Below are 16,055 nucleotides of genomic sequence, written 5' to 3'. Positions count from 1 at the left end.
AGATATCAGCTTTTTTTTTTTTTTTTTTTGTATCGTCAGAAAACACGAGTATAAAGTATAAGGCCAGGAAACAGGAGTGAGTATATTGGTCATAGTGAAGGCTGTAGTGAAGTGAGCAGCGCTACCGGCCTGGTGAACTCAAACACTCGAGTACCTCTCGAGTCGTTAGAGTCGGTTCAGCTCAAACTCCTCCTCCACGTTGCAATGACGATGGTTTCCTCCTTCTCAGGAGGCAGGTCGTAGCTGTTCTCCAAGGACACAAATGATTCCTTATTCTTGTTTGTAGATTAGCTGCAGTTTTTAATACACTTAAAGGACCGGCCGAGCCAAATAATGTCTCCGTGCGCGTGGCACGTACTCTCGCGAGTAGCTCGTGTAAACGTGGAGCTATAGCGCGGAACTTTTCTCTAAGTGCGACGCTGTTCGTCCCTCTTTTCGGAACTAAATTTCACCGTTTTGGAGGGATACGGACACAGCACGAGCAACGAATGGACATCATATGAGCGTCTGGACTTTCTGGAGTCTGCGTTCCCGCGTGCTACGTCCGCGTGCCAGCCGCGCAGTTACCACAGCCTCCTCACGAGAGACGCTTCGCCAAGTTTAACAGTTTAAAGTTTAAAATCTAGTAGCTGGACATGAGAAAGGTGGAATGTTACATTTAGTTTCGTTTCGGGACAGAGTAGTAGTTTCCATCCGCAGGTTTAGTCCAGGTTTACCCCGTGCTCTGTAACCTGAGTTTAGGGTTTCCATCATGCCCCAGCTAAACGGGGGCGGCGGGGATGACTTGGGGGCCAACGACGAACTTATTTCGTTCAAAGACGAAGGCGAACAAGAGGAAAAAATATCCGAAAACGTGTCGGCTGAGAGGGATTTAGCCGATGTGAAATCGTCTCTGGTGAACGAGTCTGAAAATAATAGCAGCTCCTCGGACTGTGAAGTAAGAGCTGTGGCGGCTCTCGCCAACAGTGTTGGCCGAGTCCTTCTGCTTCATTCCGTTAGACGGGTGTCAGTTCTGAAACTCATTGTGCTTGTTTATGTATGTATTACTTTTTTTATTCAAAGCAGACAGACAGACGCCCTCAGCCTGGAGCCCAGCGAGGCAGCTCCGCGAGGCAGAGCCCGTCCTTTGCGGAAGGTACCAGCTCGCGCGTGTGTGATGTCCTCAGTCGCGCGGGTTGTGTTTACTCTGTACTTCTCTCCGCAGCTCCCAGACGACAGCAGCACGGAGGCTTGTTCAAGACTCCCCCTTACGCCGGGTATCCGTTTCTCATGATCCCAGACCTCACAAATCCGTACTCCCCCGGCGCGCGGACGGTGAGTGCTCGGTGTTATCCCTCCTTCACCGCGCGGACGCACCAGCCACGCGCTGAAACTTCACTATAGCGAGCCAGTGCGCCATATTCTCCTCGAGCGGCCTGTTTTACGGACTTGCGCCGCTTTGTTTCCTCGCAGTGCCGTTTCCTCTGGCCGAAAGGCTTTATCAACTTTGCAACTGATTTGGCATTTTCATTTATGTACTTCGTAGCTGTTCCTGTATTTTGTGTGTTTGAAAAGCAGCATTTCTTTTTCAACTTTTCACTCAGAACGTAACCTGTTGAATCTTGCGTGTATATAGCGGGGCTTTCGAATGCAACGTCCACATGGTGTTAATAGTGCTCAGTTAGCAGAACTGTGGGTCCTTTATGTAACAGCCTAGCGTGCACAAAGGGCCTTATCCTCCAGTGACGTGCGGTAGCCTCGCGCGGTGCTCTCTTGAGACACGTCTGCCCAATTAATAGTGTATTATCATAACAAATGACTGACTCCGAGCCGCGAGGCAAGCCCAGACAGATGATTAATCCCTCTGAAGCAAGAATGTGTGTGTGTGTGTGATGATGGTGTTTGTATACAGTCTAACTGGGCTCTGTGTTGGATCTGATTTTTATTGTTTTAATACCTTCGCTTTCTGGTATCTCTGAAACATAAAGGCAGTTTTGCCTTTTAAATTATTAATTTCCTCCCCAATCAATGAAAACCAGCCTTTTCTCTGGAGCCTGTTAGACAGCTACTGTTATCATTAGTTACTCCTTGATGGTTCTGTTGGAAGTCTCCATTGGGGGCCATTATCTTAATGACATCTTCACTCTGGGGGGCTGATGTGCTGTCTGTGCTGTGGTGACCCCCAAGCAAACGTGTGGATCCCATCAAGTCTCCGTGTTGATTCTTCTTTAGTAACTGCACTGTAGAGTGTGGAAGGGCCTGGGTGGCTTGGCTGGGGTAGCACAAAGAGAGAAAGGAGCATGTGGTCATTTAGTTGTTGTCTGGACGGTTTATTGGTTGTACGGACAAACTTCTCTTGTTTGATCTCATGTTCCCTGGCTGGTCTGAAAAACACTCACATGGCCTGTGGAATTTAATTTTCTTGCACGCCTCATGCACAGTGGTCATTTAAGAATTACAGCATTATTGACTGGGACTATCTGCTATGTGGCATCTGGCTGTGGAAGAAGTTTGAGTTTGTCAAGGACTGATTGTGAAGATAAGACTTAATTGTGAGTGTGTGTGCGTGACTGAGAGTGAGTGTGTATCCCTCAAATTTACAATAGGAAATTTGTGTACGTTTAAACATTTTGGATTGTAAAAGCATTTTCTCAGTCTGTTGTGTGTCGTTGTATTCAGTATCTACCCTTAAATCCTTCACAGAGGCAGTGTTGAGGAATTTTCAGTTTGGGTTTTATGTGAATTGAATCAGCATTTTCATAACTTGTGAGCAAAAAAATGTAATGTCCATGTCTCATCAATGAACTCTGAGGTTGGGATTATTGTTTTGTTTTTTTAGCACCCTCTGGTTTTCATGTCCTTTCTGACTGGCGTCACTGGCTGTCATCAGGATCGGCTCCAGACTCTGTCTATATATTGATTTCATTGTTTTCTGAAAGAGCCTGATGAAGTCCCTGGTTCTGATGAAACAGCACTTTCCCAGCTCAGTGATGTAATCAGGGTCACAGGGGGTTACGGGTGCTCAGTGGGGAAAGTCCGCACCTCTGCTGTGGGGTTTTGGAGGGGTGCTGTGTTCTGTGGCTCTTATTTACCTGAACACAGTAACAAAAGATGCTTTGCACGTGTGTCCTTTATTAAGGACAGAACCCGGATAAACCCAGTTACCTACTTATTATATTCAGGAGCAAGGCAAACATTTGCACGTTAATACCAAATTTAGCAGCTGTTGACTTAAAGGCTTTGTGAAAAAGACTTTTCACTTTGAGATCCTGTTCTTGAAGCTGCAGGGTGTGTGATCCAGAAGATTAGTCATATGAAGGTCCTGTTGAGTGTGTGTAGGTCTTCAGTCCACTTCTCTGGAGTGCTAGCCAGTCCATGTGTTTGCTCTGGTCAAGCTCTCTGACACACGTTGGTCAGATAGTTTGTGGAAGTTTGCTGGGTTAGTTGTTTGGGTTGGTGGACTTTGGTGGAGTCATGCTGGTTTGGGGGATTGGTGGAGTTGTGTTTGGTTTGTTGGGGGTTTGGTGTTTGGGTTAGTGGACTTTGGTGGAGTCGTGCTGGGTTGGGAGATTGGTGGAATTGTGCTGGGTTTGTGTTGGGGATTTGATGTTTGGTGCAGTCATGCTGAGTTTGTGTTGGGGATTTGGTGTTTGGGTTAGTGGACTTTGCTAGGTTGGGGGTTTGGTGCAGTCGTGCTGGGTCCTGTCTGCCTGTTTTCTGCTTGCTTCCATTTCCACCTTTTTTCCTGCCCTGGTATTTTAAGACACGCAAGACACAAAGTAAACAGAAGAATTGTTCTGCATCTGAGAGGGCCTCATTCTACATAAACAAACAGCGCTGAGCAGAGTCGACCTGTCAACAGCCCCAGACTATTTCAGCAGTAGTCGGGGGTGGGGGGTGGGGGTGGTCTCGGGGAGATGGCTCCTCCCTACCCCTCCACAGAGGGAACAGTGTGCAAGCCTTCAGGCTGAGTCAGCGTGCGACACAGGCATCATCATGGCTGTCAGCGCAGGCGGTTTCAGTGTGCTACAGGTAGGATATACTAATTGGGGTTCATTTTGATTATTTTTATATTATTTTTCATTATTCTTTTGAGCAGCTCACATTATAAATAGTTTCCTTCTAGGAGGCCAGGAATTCTGCTGGTGTGGCAGGAGAGGGGGAGAGTGGCAGTGACTGTGGGGAATGGAGAAAGAGAAGATAAGTGAAAGTGGGAGGCTGGGAAATGTGGAAAAGTGGGAGATTTATAAGGGAGATTAATACGCATATATATTTTTATGATTGATTAGGTCATGCCTGAACACACCTGTACACACCAGACTTTCACACTTTATTAAACTTTACACAAGCTGAACAGCCGTGTTCACCAGTTGATTTGTGCTATAACGTGGTGTACTGAAGACCCATGCTACCCCCAAATTTGGGTGCGCACACATCTGTTTGTGTGTGTGGTTGTTGCGTATCTGTGTGACGGGGAGCAGCAGAGGCTAAAGGAAAGCTACAGGAAGTTGATAAAGGAACGCAGTGAGTCTTTCCCAAGGCCAGAGCTCAGCTCTTTCCTGTTGACGTGTGTGTGTGTGTGTGTGTGTGTGTGTGTGTGTGTGTGAGAGGGAATCATGAAGAGGCCACAAGCTACAGCCAAATGCTTACAAAAAGTGAGACAGGTCCTGAGAAGTCAGATCTGGGCTATCAACACCTATTAACACCTCCACTCTACCAGTCATCAGACACTGCTGACATAAAAAACTTCCAAGTAGGAGATGGAAGCCACTGACATCAAGACAGGGAAACTCCTCACAATGACCAGAGGGTTTCATCCCAAATCCATATCCAGCACACTGAGACTGTAAGAGGAAGGAGGGGGGTTGAGGATTAGTGAGGGTCAGAGCCACAGTCCAGGAAAAAACAACCAAGATCCAGGAGAACACCAGGAAGATGAACCAAAGTGATGAAGTGCTTAGTGAGAACCTCAGACAACAGAATCCTGAGGAGGAACAGGAACCATAATGGGAGGAAAAACCTCTGGACGGTATGTACCACCAGAAGATAGTGGAAGTGTCTGATATGGAGAAATCCTACCAATGGCTGGAAAGGGCTGGACTGAAAGACACCACAGAGGTTATAATCATGGCAGCACAGGAACAAGTGCTGAATACCAGATCAATAGAGGCTGGGATCTACCACACCAGACAGGACCGCAGATGCAGGCTGTGCAAAGATGAGACAATCCAGCACATAACAGCGGGATGCAAGATGCTATCAGGCAGAGTGAATGTGGAACACCATAACCAAGTGGCTGGAATAGTGTACAGAAACATCTGTGCTAAGTATGGGCTGGAAGTTCCAAGGTCAAAGTGGGATACTCCACTAAAGGTGGTGGACTGACTGAGCTAAGATCCTGTGGGACGTCCAGATACAGACAGAAAAGATGGTAATGGCTAACCACCCGGACACAGTAGTGCTGGACAAACGGCAGAAGAGGGCCATGGGAAAGAGGGTGAAAGCAACTGTGGATCCCGTGGTAATCAGAGCAGTAGGAGCTGTGACCCCCAAACCGGAAGAATGACTCCAGCAGATCCCAGGAACAGCATCTGAGCTCTCGGTCCAGAAGAGCGCAGTCCTGGGAACAGCTAAGATACCACACAGGACCCTCAGGCTCCCAGACCTCAGGTAGAGGATCTGAATTTGAAGGTAAAAGATGCTCAGCCAGGGAGAGACAGAGAGAATGCCCCTCTCTGTTCACCTGTGGTCTCAGTGTTTGTTAGAGGCCACGCGGGTGAGCCTGTGTGTCTGCTGCTAACAGGACACTCACGGGCTCCATGTTGGTCTGCATTTTTAAATGAGCCTGTGTGGTCTTGAACTGCGCTTATCTAAGCATCTAACTAAAAATGTTCACGTAAATACTGTAATGGTAATATACTAAATTATGGTCATACACCAGATTGGAAGACTGTTGTGGTACCCCAGTGTGACACTTTCAGTTTCTTGTAGTCTGTTTTCTAACCAAAGTTACTACACATGCTGTATAAGTGCTGTATAAACAACTACGTGACATTATCATCATTAAATATAACGGCTACTGCTACTAAGTGTGTTCTGTGTGCTTTTCTAAATGGTTATTAATAAATAAATGTATATGATTGAGCTGTAGTTATTGATCGTGTAGTAAGTTCAGAATCTCTCTCCCCCTGCTGGGACTGAGGTGTGTGTGTGTGTGCGCGCATCAGGAGTGTACATTGAGCAGAGCAGGAGACCATTACTGCTGGCCTTCTGTGTGTCTGTACATGCCTGAGTACGCACATGTCTGTCCAGTTATTCCACACTGATTAGGCTGCATATTGGAAGACAGAAACTGCCATATTGTGTGTGTGTGTGTGTGTGTGTGTGTGTGTGTGTGCGCGCGCGCGCGGGAGAGAGTCGGTTAGAGTCCAACTTTAACACAGACTCCTACGTATCTAATATCCCTGTGTTGTGCAGGTTTCTGGAGGATATAGTCTTCATCAGTCTGGTATTTTTTCACAGCTGCTTTCACTTACATTTTTACAGCTGCACGTCCTGCTGTTTTGTTGGGGGGGAGGGGGGTGTCATGACACCCCCAAACACTCACTGCACCAAATAAAACATCTGAGCTGCAGGAGTGCTCATTTGCATATTTTAGCATTTTGTAAAATCAATACTGTAAAGGTCAGTACTGTAACAGTAACCCTGGGATTACAGTTATATGAGGTCAGTTCAGGTCTGCAGTCGCTCAGTCATGTCTGTTCCTGTTCCTCCTCCGCCGAGGACATGACCTGCTGTATTCCCAAACTCTTCAACCCCCACCATCGTCTGGTCATTTTAGTCATATCCAGATACATCACCCCCTCCCCCCACAGCCATCTGGATGCTTGAATTTCTTCACTGAGGAGATTTACAAATTTACAAATCTTTACAATTAAGTGATAAATGAATCCAGTCCAAATGGGGTTATTTGAATGTCAGAATATTTTCTACAGCCTCTGAAGCCTTAATGGTACCCTCTACATGCTGTACCCTAAATCATACAGATCCTAACTCTTTACCCATACCCCCCTAGCGCTTTCCCCTAAACCCATGACACTGTCCCTATACCACCACATCTCCAGAACTCTTCAGTAGAGACTTTAAGCCCTGTACTCTACAGCTGAACTCATACACCCCCTGCTGGATGCTGTGTGTTAGACAGCTCAGCTCTTCTGGACCTCACATTTAAGGTTGTCTTAGTTGGCTGAAGGCCTAGTTTGGATTAAACGTACATTAATCATCTCACCCCCTGAATCAGGACTCATGATTCTGTACTCCATGGTGAATGGGGACTCATGATTCTGTACTCTATGGTCCGTGTTGAATCAAGCTGCACCTTTAATCGGGAGTGTTGGGTTCCTGTCTTGGTGTAGCACAGTGTTGGTCTTGTAAAGTAAAGAGTTAGCTTTGTTAACATGTTACATAAAGGGCTGTCAGTTGGCATACAGTCTTGTTTGTTTGGGGGCTGTTTTTTGGCGAGACTGGAGGTTGATTTGCACCTAAGGATGTAGATGAATAATAAATTAAAGTTGTTGAATATATTAGTTATATTGCACATGTTTAAAATGTAGGTTAGGATCTATCAGTTAATGTGTGTGTGGTAATCTAGGCAGTATCCCACCTACGAGTTAAAGGTGGAGACACTGGCATGAGGGTCCTCGGCAGGTTAACGAGCTTCACCACACTGGACGTTGAACTCTGCTGACGTGTTTCCGTGCTGCAGCCCACAGAGCGTTTGGTCCTGTCCATAAGGGGTGTGTGTGTGTGTGTGTGTTTGGTCCTGTCAGTAAGGGGTGTGTGTGTGTGTGTGTGTTTGGTCCTGTCAGTAAGGGGTGTGTGTGTGTGTTTGGTTCTGTCAGTAAGGGGTGTGTGTGTGTGTGTGTGTTTGGTCCTGTCAGTAAGGGGGGTGTGTGTGTGTTTGGTTCTGTCAGTAAGGGGTGTGTGTGTGTGTTTGGTTCTGTCAGTAAGGGGTGTGTGTGTGTGTGTGTGTGTTTGGTTCTGTCAGTAAGGGGTGTGTGTGTGTGTGTGTGTTTGGTCCTGTTCGTAAGGGGTGTGTGTGTGTGTTTGGTCCTGTCAGTAAGGGGTGTGTGTGTGTGTTTGGTCCTGTCAGTAAGGGGTGGGTGTGTGTTTGGTCCTGTCAGTAAGGGGTGGGTGTGGGTTTGGTCCTGTCAGTAAGGGGTGGGTGTGGGTTTGGTCCTGTCAGTAAGGGGTGGGTGTGGGTTTGGTCCTGTCAGTAAGGGGTGGGTGTGGGTTTGGTCCTGTCAGTAAGGGGTGGGTGTGGGTTTGGTCCTGTCAGTAAGGGGTGGGTGTGGGTTTGGTCCTGTCAGTAAGGGGTGGGTGTGGGTTTGGTCCTGTCAGTAAGGGGTGGGTGTGTGTGTGTGGGTTTGGTCCTGTCAGTAAGGGGTGGGTGTGTGTGTGTTTGGTTCTGTCAGTAAGGGGTGTGTGTGTGTGTGTGTTTGGTCCTGTCAGTAAGGGGTGTGTGTGTGTGTTTGGTCCTGTCAGTAAGGGGTGTGTGTGTGTGTGTTTGGTCCTGTCAGTAAGGGGTGTGTGTGTGTGTGTTTGGTCCTGTCAGTAAGGGGTGTGTGTGTGTGTTTGGTCCTGTCAGTAAGGGGTGTGTGTGTGTGTTTGGTCCTGTTAGTAAGGGGTGTGTGTGTGTGTTTGGTCCTGTCAGTAAGGGGTGGGTGTGGGTTTGGTCCTGTCAGTAAGGGGTGGGTGTGGGTTTGGTCCTGTCAGTAAGGGGTGGGTGTGGGTTTGGTCCTGTCAGTAAGGGGTGGGTGTGGGTTTGGTCCTGTCAGTAAGGGGTGGGTGTGGGTTTGGTCCTGTCAGTAAGGGGTGGGTGTGGGTTTGGTCCTGTCAGTAAGGGGTGGGTGTGGGTTTGGTCCTGTCAGTAAGGGGTGTGTGTGGGTTTGGTCCTGTCAGTAAGGGGTGGGTGTGTGTGTGGGTTTGGTCCTGTCAGTAAGGGGTGGGTGTGTGTGTGTGGGTTTGGTCCTGTCAGTAAGGGGTGGGTGTGTGTGTGTGGGTCTGGTCCTGTCAGTAAGGGGTGGGTGTGTGTGTGTGGGTTTGGTCCTGTCAGTAAGGGGTGGGTGTGTGTGTGTGGGTTTGGTCCTGTCAGTAAGGGGTGGGTGTGTGTGTGTGGGTTTGGTCCTGTCAGTAAGGGGTGGGTGTGTGTGTGTGGGTTTGGTCCTGTCAGTAAGGGGTGGGTGTGTGTGTGTGGGTTTGGTCCTGTCAGTAAGGGGTGGGTGTGTGTGTGTGGGTTTGGTCCTGTCAGTAAGGGGTGGGTGTGTGTGTGTGGGTTTGGTCCTGTCAGTAAGGGGTGGGTGTGTGTGTGTGTGGGTTTGGTCCTGTCAGTAAGGGGTGGGTGGGTGTGTGGGTTTGGTCCTGTCAGTAAGGGGTGGGTGTGTGTGTGTGGGTTTGGTCCTGTCAGTAAGGGGTGGGTGTGTGTGTGTGGGTTTGGTCCTGTCAGTAAGGGGTGGGTGTGTGTGTGTGGGTTTGGTCCTGTCAGTAAGGGGTGGGTGTGTGTGTGGGTTTGGTCCTGTCAGTAAGGGGTGGGTGTGTGTGTGTGGGTTTGGTCCTGTCAGTAAGGGGTGGGTTTGGTCCTGTCAGTAAGGGGTGGGTTTGGTCCTGTCAGTAAGGGGTGGGTTTGGTCCTGTCAGTAAGGGGTGGGTTTGGTCCTGTCAGTAAGGGGTGGGTTTGGTCCTGTCAGTAAGGGGTGGGTTTGGTCCTGTCAGTAAGGGGTGGGTGTGTGTGTGGGTTTGGTCCTGTCAGTAAGGGGTGGGTGTGTGTGTGTGGGTTTGGTCCTGTCAGTAAGGGGTGGGTTTGGTCCTGTCAGTAAGGGGTGGGTTTGGTCCTGTCAGTAAGGGGTGGGTTTGGTCCTGTCAGTAAGGGGTGGGTGTGTGTGTGGGTTTGGTCCTGTCAGTAAGGGGTGTGTGTGTGTGTGTGGGTTTGGTCCTGTCAGTAAGGGGTGGGTGTGTGTGTGTGGGTTTGGTCCTGTCAGTAAGGGGTGGGTGTGTGTGTGGGTTTGGTCCTGTCAGTAAGGGGTGGGTGTGTGTGTGTGGGTTTGGTCCTGTCAGTAAGGGGTGGGTGTGTGTGTGTGGGTTTGGTCCTGTCAGTAAGGGGTGGGTTTGGTCCTGTCAGTAAGGGGTGGGTTTGGTCCTGTCAGTAAGGGGTGGGTTTGGTCCTGTCAGTAAGGGGTGGGTTTGGTCCTGTCAGTAAGGGGTGGGTTTGGTCCTGTCAGTAAGGGGTGGGTGTGTGTGTGGGTTTGGTCCTGTCAGTAAGGGGTGTGTGTGTGTGTGGGTTTGGTCCTGTCAGTAAGGGGTGGGTGTGTGTGTGGGTTTGGTCCTGTCAGTAAGGGGTGGGTGTGTGTGTGTGGGTTTGGTCCTGTCAGTAAGGGGTGGGTGTGTGTGTGTGGGTTTGGTCCTGTCAGTAAGGGGTGGGTGTGTGTGTGTGTTTGGTCCTGTCAGTAAGGGGTGGGTGTGTGTGTGTGTTTGGTCCTGTCAGTAAGGGGTGGGTGTGTGTGTGGGTTTGGTCCTGTCAGTAAGGGGTGGGTGTGTGTGTGGGTTTGGTCCTGTCAGTAAGGGGTGGGTGTGTGTGTGGGTTTGGTCCTGTCAGTAAGGGGTGGGTGTGTTTGGTCCTGTCAGTAAGGGGTGGGTGGGTGTGTTTGGTCCTGTCAGTAAGGGGTGGGTGGGTGTGTTTGGTCCTGTCAGTAAGGGGTGGGTGGGTGTGTTTGGTCCTGTCAGTAAGGGGTGGGTGGGTGTGTTTGGTCCTGTCAGTAAGGGGTGGGTGGGTGTGTTTGGTCCTGTCAGTAAGGGGTGGGTGGGTGTGTTTGGTCCTGTCAGTAAGGGGTGGGTGGGTGTGTTTGGTCCTGTCAGTAAGGGGTGGGTGGGTGTGTTTGGTCCTGTCAGTAAGGGGTGAGTGGGTGTGTGTGTGTGTGTGTGTGTTTGGTCCTGTCAGTAAGGGGTGGGTGTGTGTGTGTGTTTGGTCCTGTCAGTAAGGGGTGGGTGTGTGTGTGTTTGGTCCTGTCAGTAAGGGGTGGGTGTGTGTGTGTTTGGTCCTGTCAGTAAGGGGTGGGTGTGTGTGTGTTTGGTCCTGTCAGTAAGGGGTGGGTGTGTGTGTTTGGTCCTGTCAGTAAGGGGTGGGTGTGTGTGTTTGGTCCTGTCAGTAAGGGGTGGGTGTGTGTGTTTGGTCCTGTCAGTAAGGGGTGTGTGTGTGTGTGTTTGGTCCTGTCAGTAAGGGGTGTGTGTGTGTGTGTTTGGTCCTGTCAGTAAGGGGTGGGTGTGTGTGTGTTTGGTCCTGTCAGTAAGGGGTGGGTGTGTGTGTGTTTGGTCCTGTCAGTAAGGGGTGGGTGTGTGTGTGTGTTTGGTCCTGTCAGTAAGGGGTGGGTGTGTGTGTGTTTGGTCCTGTCAGTAAGGGGTGTGTGTGTGTGTTTGGTCCTGTCAGTAAGGGGTGTGTGTGTGTGTTTGGTCCTGTCAGTAAGGGGTGTGTGTGTGTGTTTGGTCCTGTCAGTAAGGGGTGTGTGTGTGTGTTTGGTCCTGTCAGTAAGGGGTGTGTGTGTGTGTTTGGTCCTGTCAGTAAGGGGTGGGTGTGTGTGTTTGGTCCTGTCAGTAAGGGGTGGGTGTGTGTGTTTGGTCCTGTCAGTAAGGGGTGGGTGTGTGTGTTTGGTCCTGTCAGTAAGGGGTGGGTGTGTGTGTGTGTGTGTGTGTGTGTGTGTGTGTGTGTGTGTTTGGTCCTGTCAGTAAGGGGGGTGTGTGTGTTTGGTCCTGTCAGTAAGGGGTGTGTGTGTGTTTGGTCCTGTCAGTAAGGGGTGGGTGTGTGGGTGTGTGTTTGGGCCTGTCAGTAAGGGGTGGATGTGTGTGTGTGTGTGTGTGTGTGTGTGTGTGTGTGTGTGTGTGTGTGTGTGTGTTTGGTCCTGTCAGTAAGAGGTGGGTGGGTGTGTGTGTGTGTGTGTGTGTGTGTGTGTGTGTTTGGTCCTGTCAGTAAGGGGTGTGTGTGTGTTTGGTCCTGTCAGTAAGGGGTGTGTGTGTGTGGTCCTGTCAGTAAGGTGTGTGTGTGTGTGTGTTGAATCTCTCCAGACAGACAGGGCTAGTGAGGCTGAGAGGCTCCTCCACTCCTAACACTCCTTGCTCTTATTATCCCAAAAGGCTTTTGGGTGCCTCCTAATCCACCACAGCTATTCCCTTCAGAGAGCGCCACCTCAACCCCTCCATGTGTGCGTGCGTGTGTGTTTCAGAGAGCTCCATCCTTCTTGCTCTTTGGTTTTTATTTGTATATTTAAAGCTGAGACTTACTCTATTGAGTTTACCGCCCAATTCAGTTAATCACCCAGTTAGCTGCCCAGTCCAGTTAATCACCCAGTTCAGTCCAGTTAATCCTTTAGTTGAATCGTTTGGGGTTGTGCAGTGTGTCTTCCATTAGGGTAAAGCTGTTTTGTTCGTAGGTGTTCACCCCTCCACCTCCCTGAATCTCTGCTTGGTGGACCGGCAGCCTGGGTGAGCTCTGGGTGATGTGTGAACTAATGCCTAATTTAAATCTCCTTCCTTTACTCTGAATATGATTATATGATCAGTGAGTGGAATGATCATATGAATGTTGTGTTTGGGGCATTTGTGAGTGTGTGTGTGTTTGAGATAGATAGAGAGAGAGAGAGAGAGAGAGAGAGAGAGAGAGAGGGAGAGAGAATGAATGTCCACAGCAGGGAAAGGACAGTTGAGTGGGTGGTGGATGAGGACGGGTTTGGACAGGCTGTTTCTCACATGCTCATTCCACTGCCAGCTGAATACCATGACATTGTTTATTGTGAATTTTTCTTTATGAACTTGTCTGATGGATATTTTTCATTTTGATTTGTGTTTTGGTACTTTAAGTGAGAAGGTCTGATGGTCTTTCGTCTGTCTCAGCGCTGTGGTTTTCGAGACCTTGGCTCTCCTCTGTGTCTCAGCGCTGTAGTTTCAGATGGGTTTAGGTGTTCTTTCTCAGGTGTTTGGTGACATCACGTCATCTTCCACAGGACATCAGTGCAGTGCTGCATTTTTGCCTGTAACTCTACAACACCATGATGTAGGGGAGAGGTGGTCAGGATGTTGACCTTCCTGTTTACTGTTTATTAATGGAATATTCAATCAAAGCAGGGAAGAACTTTATTTATTTAGCATATTTTAAACATTTCTGTTTACTGCTTTGGAGGTTTTCTCTTGGAAGCTCTATTAATAAATTGCAGACTGTGTGTGTATCTGTAGTGTGAGGATGGAACGTGTGCGCGTGTTTGGCTGTGTGTGCATATATGGGCGTTCTGTGTGCTATTTGGGGGGGTATCAGTGTGTTGGGGGCGGGGTGGGTCAGGGGTGGGTGTGTGTGTGGGTGTGTGTGTGGGTGTGTGTGTGTGTGTGTGTGTGTGTGTGTGTGTGTCCATCCGTCCCCTCTATGCTCATCTGTTTTCTGGCCTGAATGGCCTGTGTTGCCATGGTAACTCTTGCTCACTGGATAGCTGACCTCTGACCTTTTTAAGGATCTCTAAATGCAAGAGAAGGGGTACCACTGAGGTCATACAATAGTAGTCATGGCAACGTATTTACAGGGGGTGTTTCCTGTTGAAGTGCATCACCTCTGTGTCAGCTTGTGTGTGTGTGTGTGTGTGTGTGTTTGTGCATTTGTAGGTGCATTTGTGGTTATGCATGTGTGTATGCACTGGTTTACTGTGAGTGTGGATGTTTTTGCATGTATTTTTGTGTGTCAAGGCCTGCATCATTTGTATTTGTGTGTTTGCCTGTATGTGCGTGTGTATGCGCCCGTGTTCCTGTGTATATGCTGTATATGACTGAGATGATGAGCTGCAGTCGGTCTGTTAAAGGCAGGTCTTCACCGCGCTGTCTTACCGACCATACAAGGGAGCAGCTCCTCATATTCAGAGTTCGTTTAGCTGAGATGCTGTCCTTTATAAACACTGTCCTGCTGTACCACTACAATGGAAGTGGAAGTGTGTGTGTGTGTGTGTGTGTGTGTGTGTGTGTGTGTGTGTAGGACACTGCACACATTTTGAGTGTGATTCTGAAAACTGCAGTTTATGCACAAAAAAAGTGTATGAGAGAGGGAGTGAGAGACAGACATAAGATGATATGGAGTGCACCTCGTTTGCAGGTGCATGTGAGCCTGGTCTGGTCAAGATAACACGGGCTTGTTTTGACACCCATCCATAGTGTTTGTGTGGTTTTCTTCAGCTTGTAGAAGGCGCTGTGAGTGTGTACTCCATGTGAGGAGTGAGAGGTCAGAGCACTCACAGGAAAAGAGATGGAGTGACATTTCAGTGTGGACACAGATTACAGAGTACTAAAACAGTGTACTGCATATCCTCATATGCAGCCTGAAACTGCTCTGTGTCCACACACACGTGTACGCACGGCAGGTGTAGAGATTTTTGTCTTAATAGTTGTGATTAATCTGCCCCACTTACCCCTCCCCCTCCCTGCTGCTGCTCTGTGGCGATGCTGTCTGAGATCTCCATGGCGATGCTGTCTGAGCTCCTGCTCTTAGTGGAGCGTCCTTGCGCCCACAATGCCACTGTGATGAGTGATGCTTCAGAAAGCACCCCTAGCCTGCCCCTGTCCCTCAATTTGAACATCACGTGGGCGGGTCACTCAGCTGGGAGGTGTGTGTCCAGTCCGGAACGTTGCAGTGTGAGACACAGGGAGAGCCCTGGCTTTCTCGCTCTGTCGCTCTGTCCCTTTTGCTTGCCCAGTTCCCACTGCCTCCCTCTCCTCCGGTTTTCCTGTTTTATCCACTGGCCTCCGGGCTCTTCCTCCAAGCCCTCTGCCCCTCCTCTTCCCTGGTCACTGTCTACAGTCCTCCTCTCCTCCTCCCTTTGTGGGGAGGATTTGTAAAGTGCTGCATCACTCCTGTGTGTCAGACCCTCTTCCAGTATGTTACATTTTAAAGTGAGAAACAGACTTTTTAAATAAGCTCACAGACTGAAGGAATTCCAGTTTGAAAATGTAATGTAAACTCGGCAGAGTAGTCTCCAGAGAGCTGGCTGCTTGTTCTCTCGTGCTGATGCGTGTTCTCTCTCTCCTCCACAGTATCTGCCCATGAAATGGCCTCTCCTCGACATTTCCGGAGCAGCTGCTCTTAAAGACTCCAGACCCACCACTCCAGGTCACGCAGTGAGTACACCAGGGTCTTACCCGAGTGCATTCTGGGTAGTGTGTTTACTTTCCCTCTCTTTCATCAAAATTACTGGACACAGAGGCCGTGTGGCCTGGTACTGCTTAGTTTGGACTAAGTCACTAGAGAGAGCAAGAGTGTGTGTGTGTGTGTGTGTGTGTGTACTACGCAGAGTTTTAGTTTGAGCTAAACAAAGTGTGAGGAACTTAAACTCACTCAGTGGGGGCAGTGTATTTCACACTGCTATTAATGGGCAGATCTGCTTCTGTCAGTCCTGTTTAAGGGTGTGACCTACTGATGTCGCTCAAGGCCTTTGTGCTGTTTGACAGCAGGTTGAAAAGGTGAAGAAGAAATAAAGCAGGAGCTGTGAAAAATGTTCAAAGTGGGGATGGGTAGAAGAAGGCAGGTCGGTGTGTTCCTTCAAGTTCAGATCTACCTGAGGTCTGGGAGCCTGAGGGTCCTGTGTAGTATCTTAGCTGTTCCCAGGACTGCACTCTTTTGCACAGAGATCTCACATGTTGTTCCTGGGATCTGCTGGAGTCATTCTCCCAGTATGGGGGTCACAGCCCCTACTGCTCCGATAACCATGGGAACCACAGCTGCCTTCACCTTCCACATCTTTTCCAGCTCTTCTCTCAAGCCTTGGTATTTCTCCAGTTTCTTGTGTTCCTAGTTCCTGATGTTTTCACCACATCTATCACTCCGGCCCTCTTCTGCTGTTTGTCCATCACTACTGTGTCTAGTTGGTTAGCCATTACCATCTTGTCTGTCTGTATCTGGAACTCCTACAGGATCTTATCTCGGTCATTCTCCACCACCTTTAGTGGTGTATCCCACTTTGACCTTGGAACTTCCAGGGTTTCTACCATCTGAGGTTCTTACTA

General features: G+C 49.1%; 1 protein-coding gene across 3 annotated transcripts in view; it reads left to right on the top strand.

The window, feature by feature from the left end:
- Positions 1 to 94: 94 nt before the first annotated feature.
- Positions 95 to 16,055, top strand: part of tcf7l1a (transcription factor 7 like 1a) — a 21,286-nt gene continuing 5,325 nt past the window's right edge. Inside the window, exons 1-4 of one of the 3 annotated variants that reach the window (XM_027028820.3) lie at positions 106 to 937; positions 1,063 to 1,135; positions 1,205 to 1,314; positions 15,087 to 15,170. In XM_027028820.3, the coding sequence (XP_026884621.2) occupies positions 752 to 937; positions 1,063 to 1,135; positions 1,205 to 1,314; positions 15,087 to 15,170 (453 nt within the window). In that variant the 5' untranslated portion in view covers positions 106 to 751. Of the gene's footprint in view, positions 1,315 to 15,086; positions 15,171 to 16,055 lie in introns of all 3 variants that reach the window. The other 2 variants (XM_027028818.3, XM_081702118.1) reach the window with 2 other exon arrangements.

Source organism: Electrophorus electricus, chromosome 19 (genome assembly GCF_041902795.1).
Source record: "Electrophorus electricus isolate QZ-2024a chromosome 19, ASM4190279v1, whole genome shotgun sequence".
Classification (NCBI taxonomy): domain Eukaryota; kingdom Metazoa; phylum Chordata; class Actinopteri; order Gymnotiformes; family Gymnotidae; genus Electrophorus; species Electrophorus electricus.
This window is presented reverse-complemented; position numbering and strand designations above follow the sequence as displayed.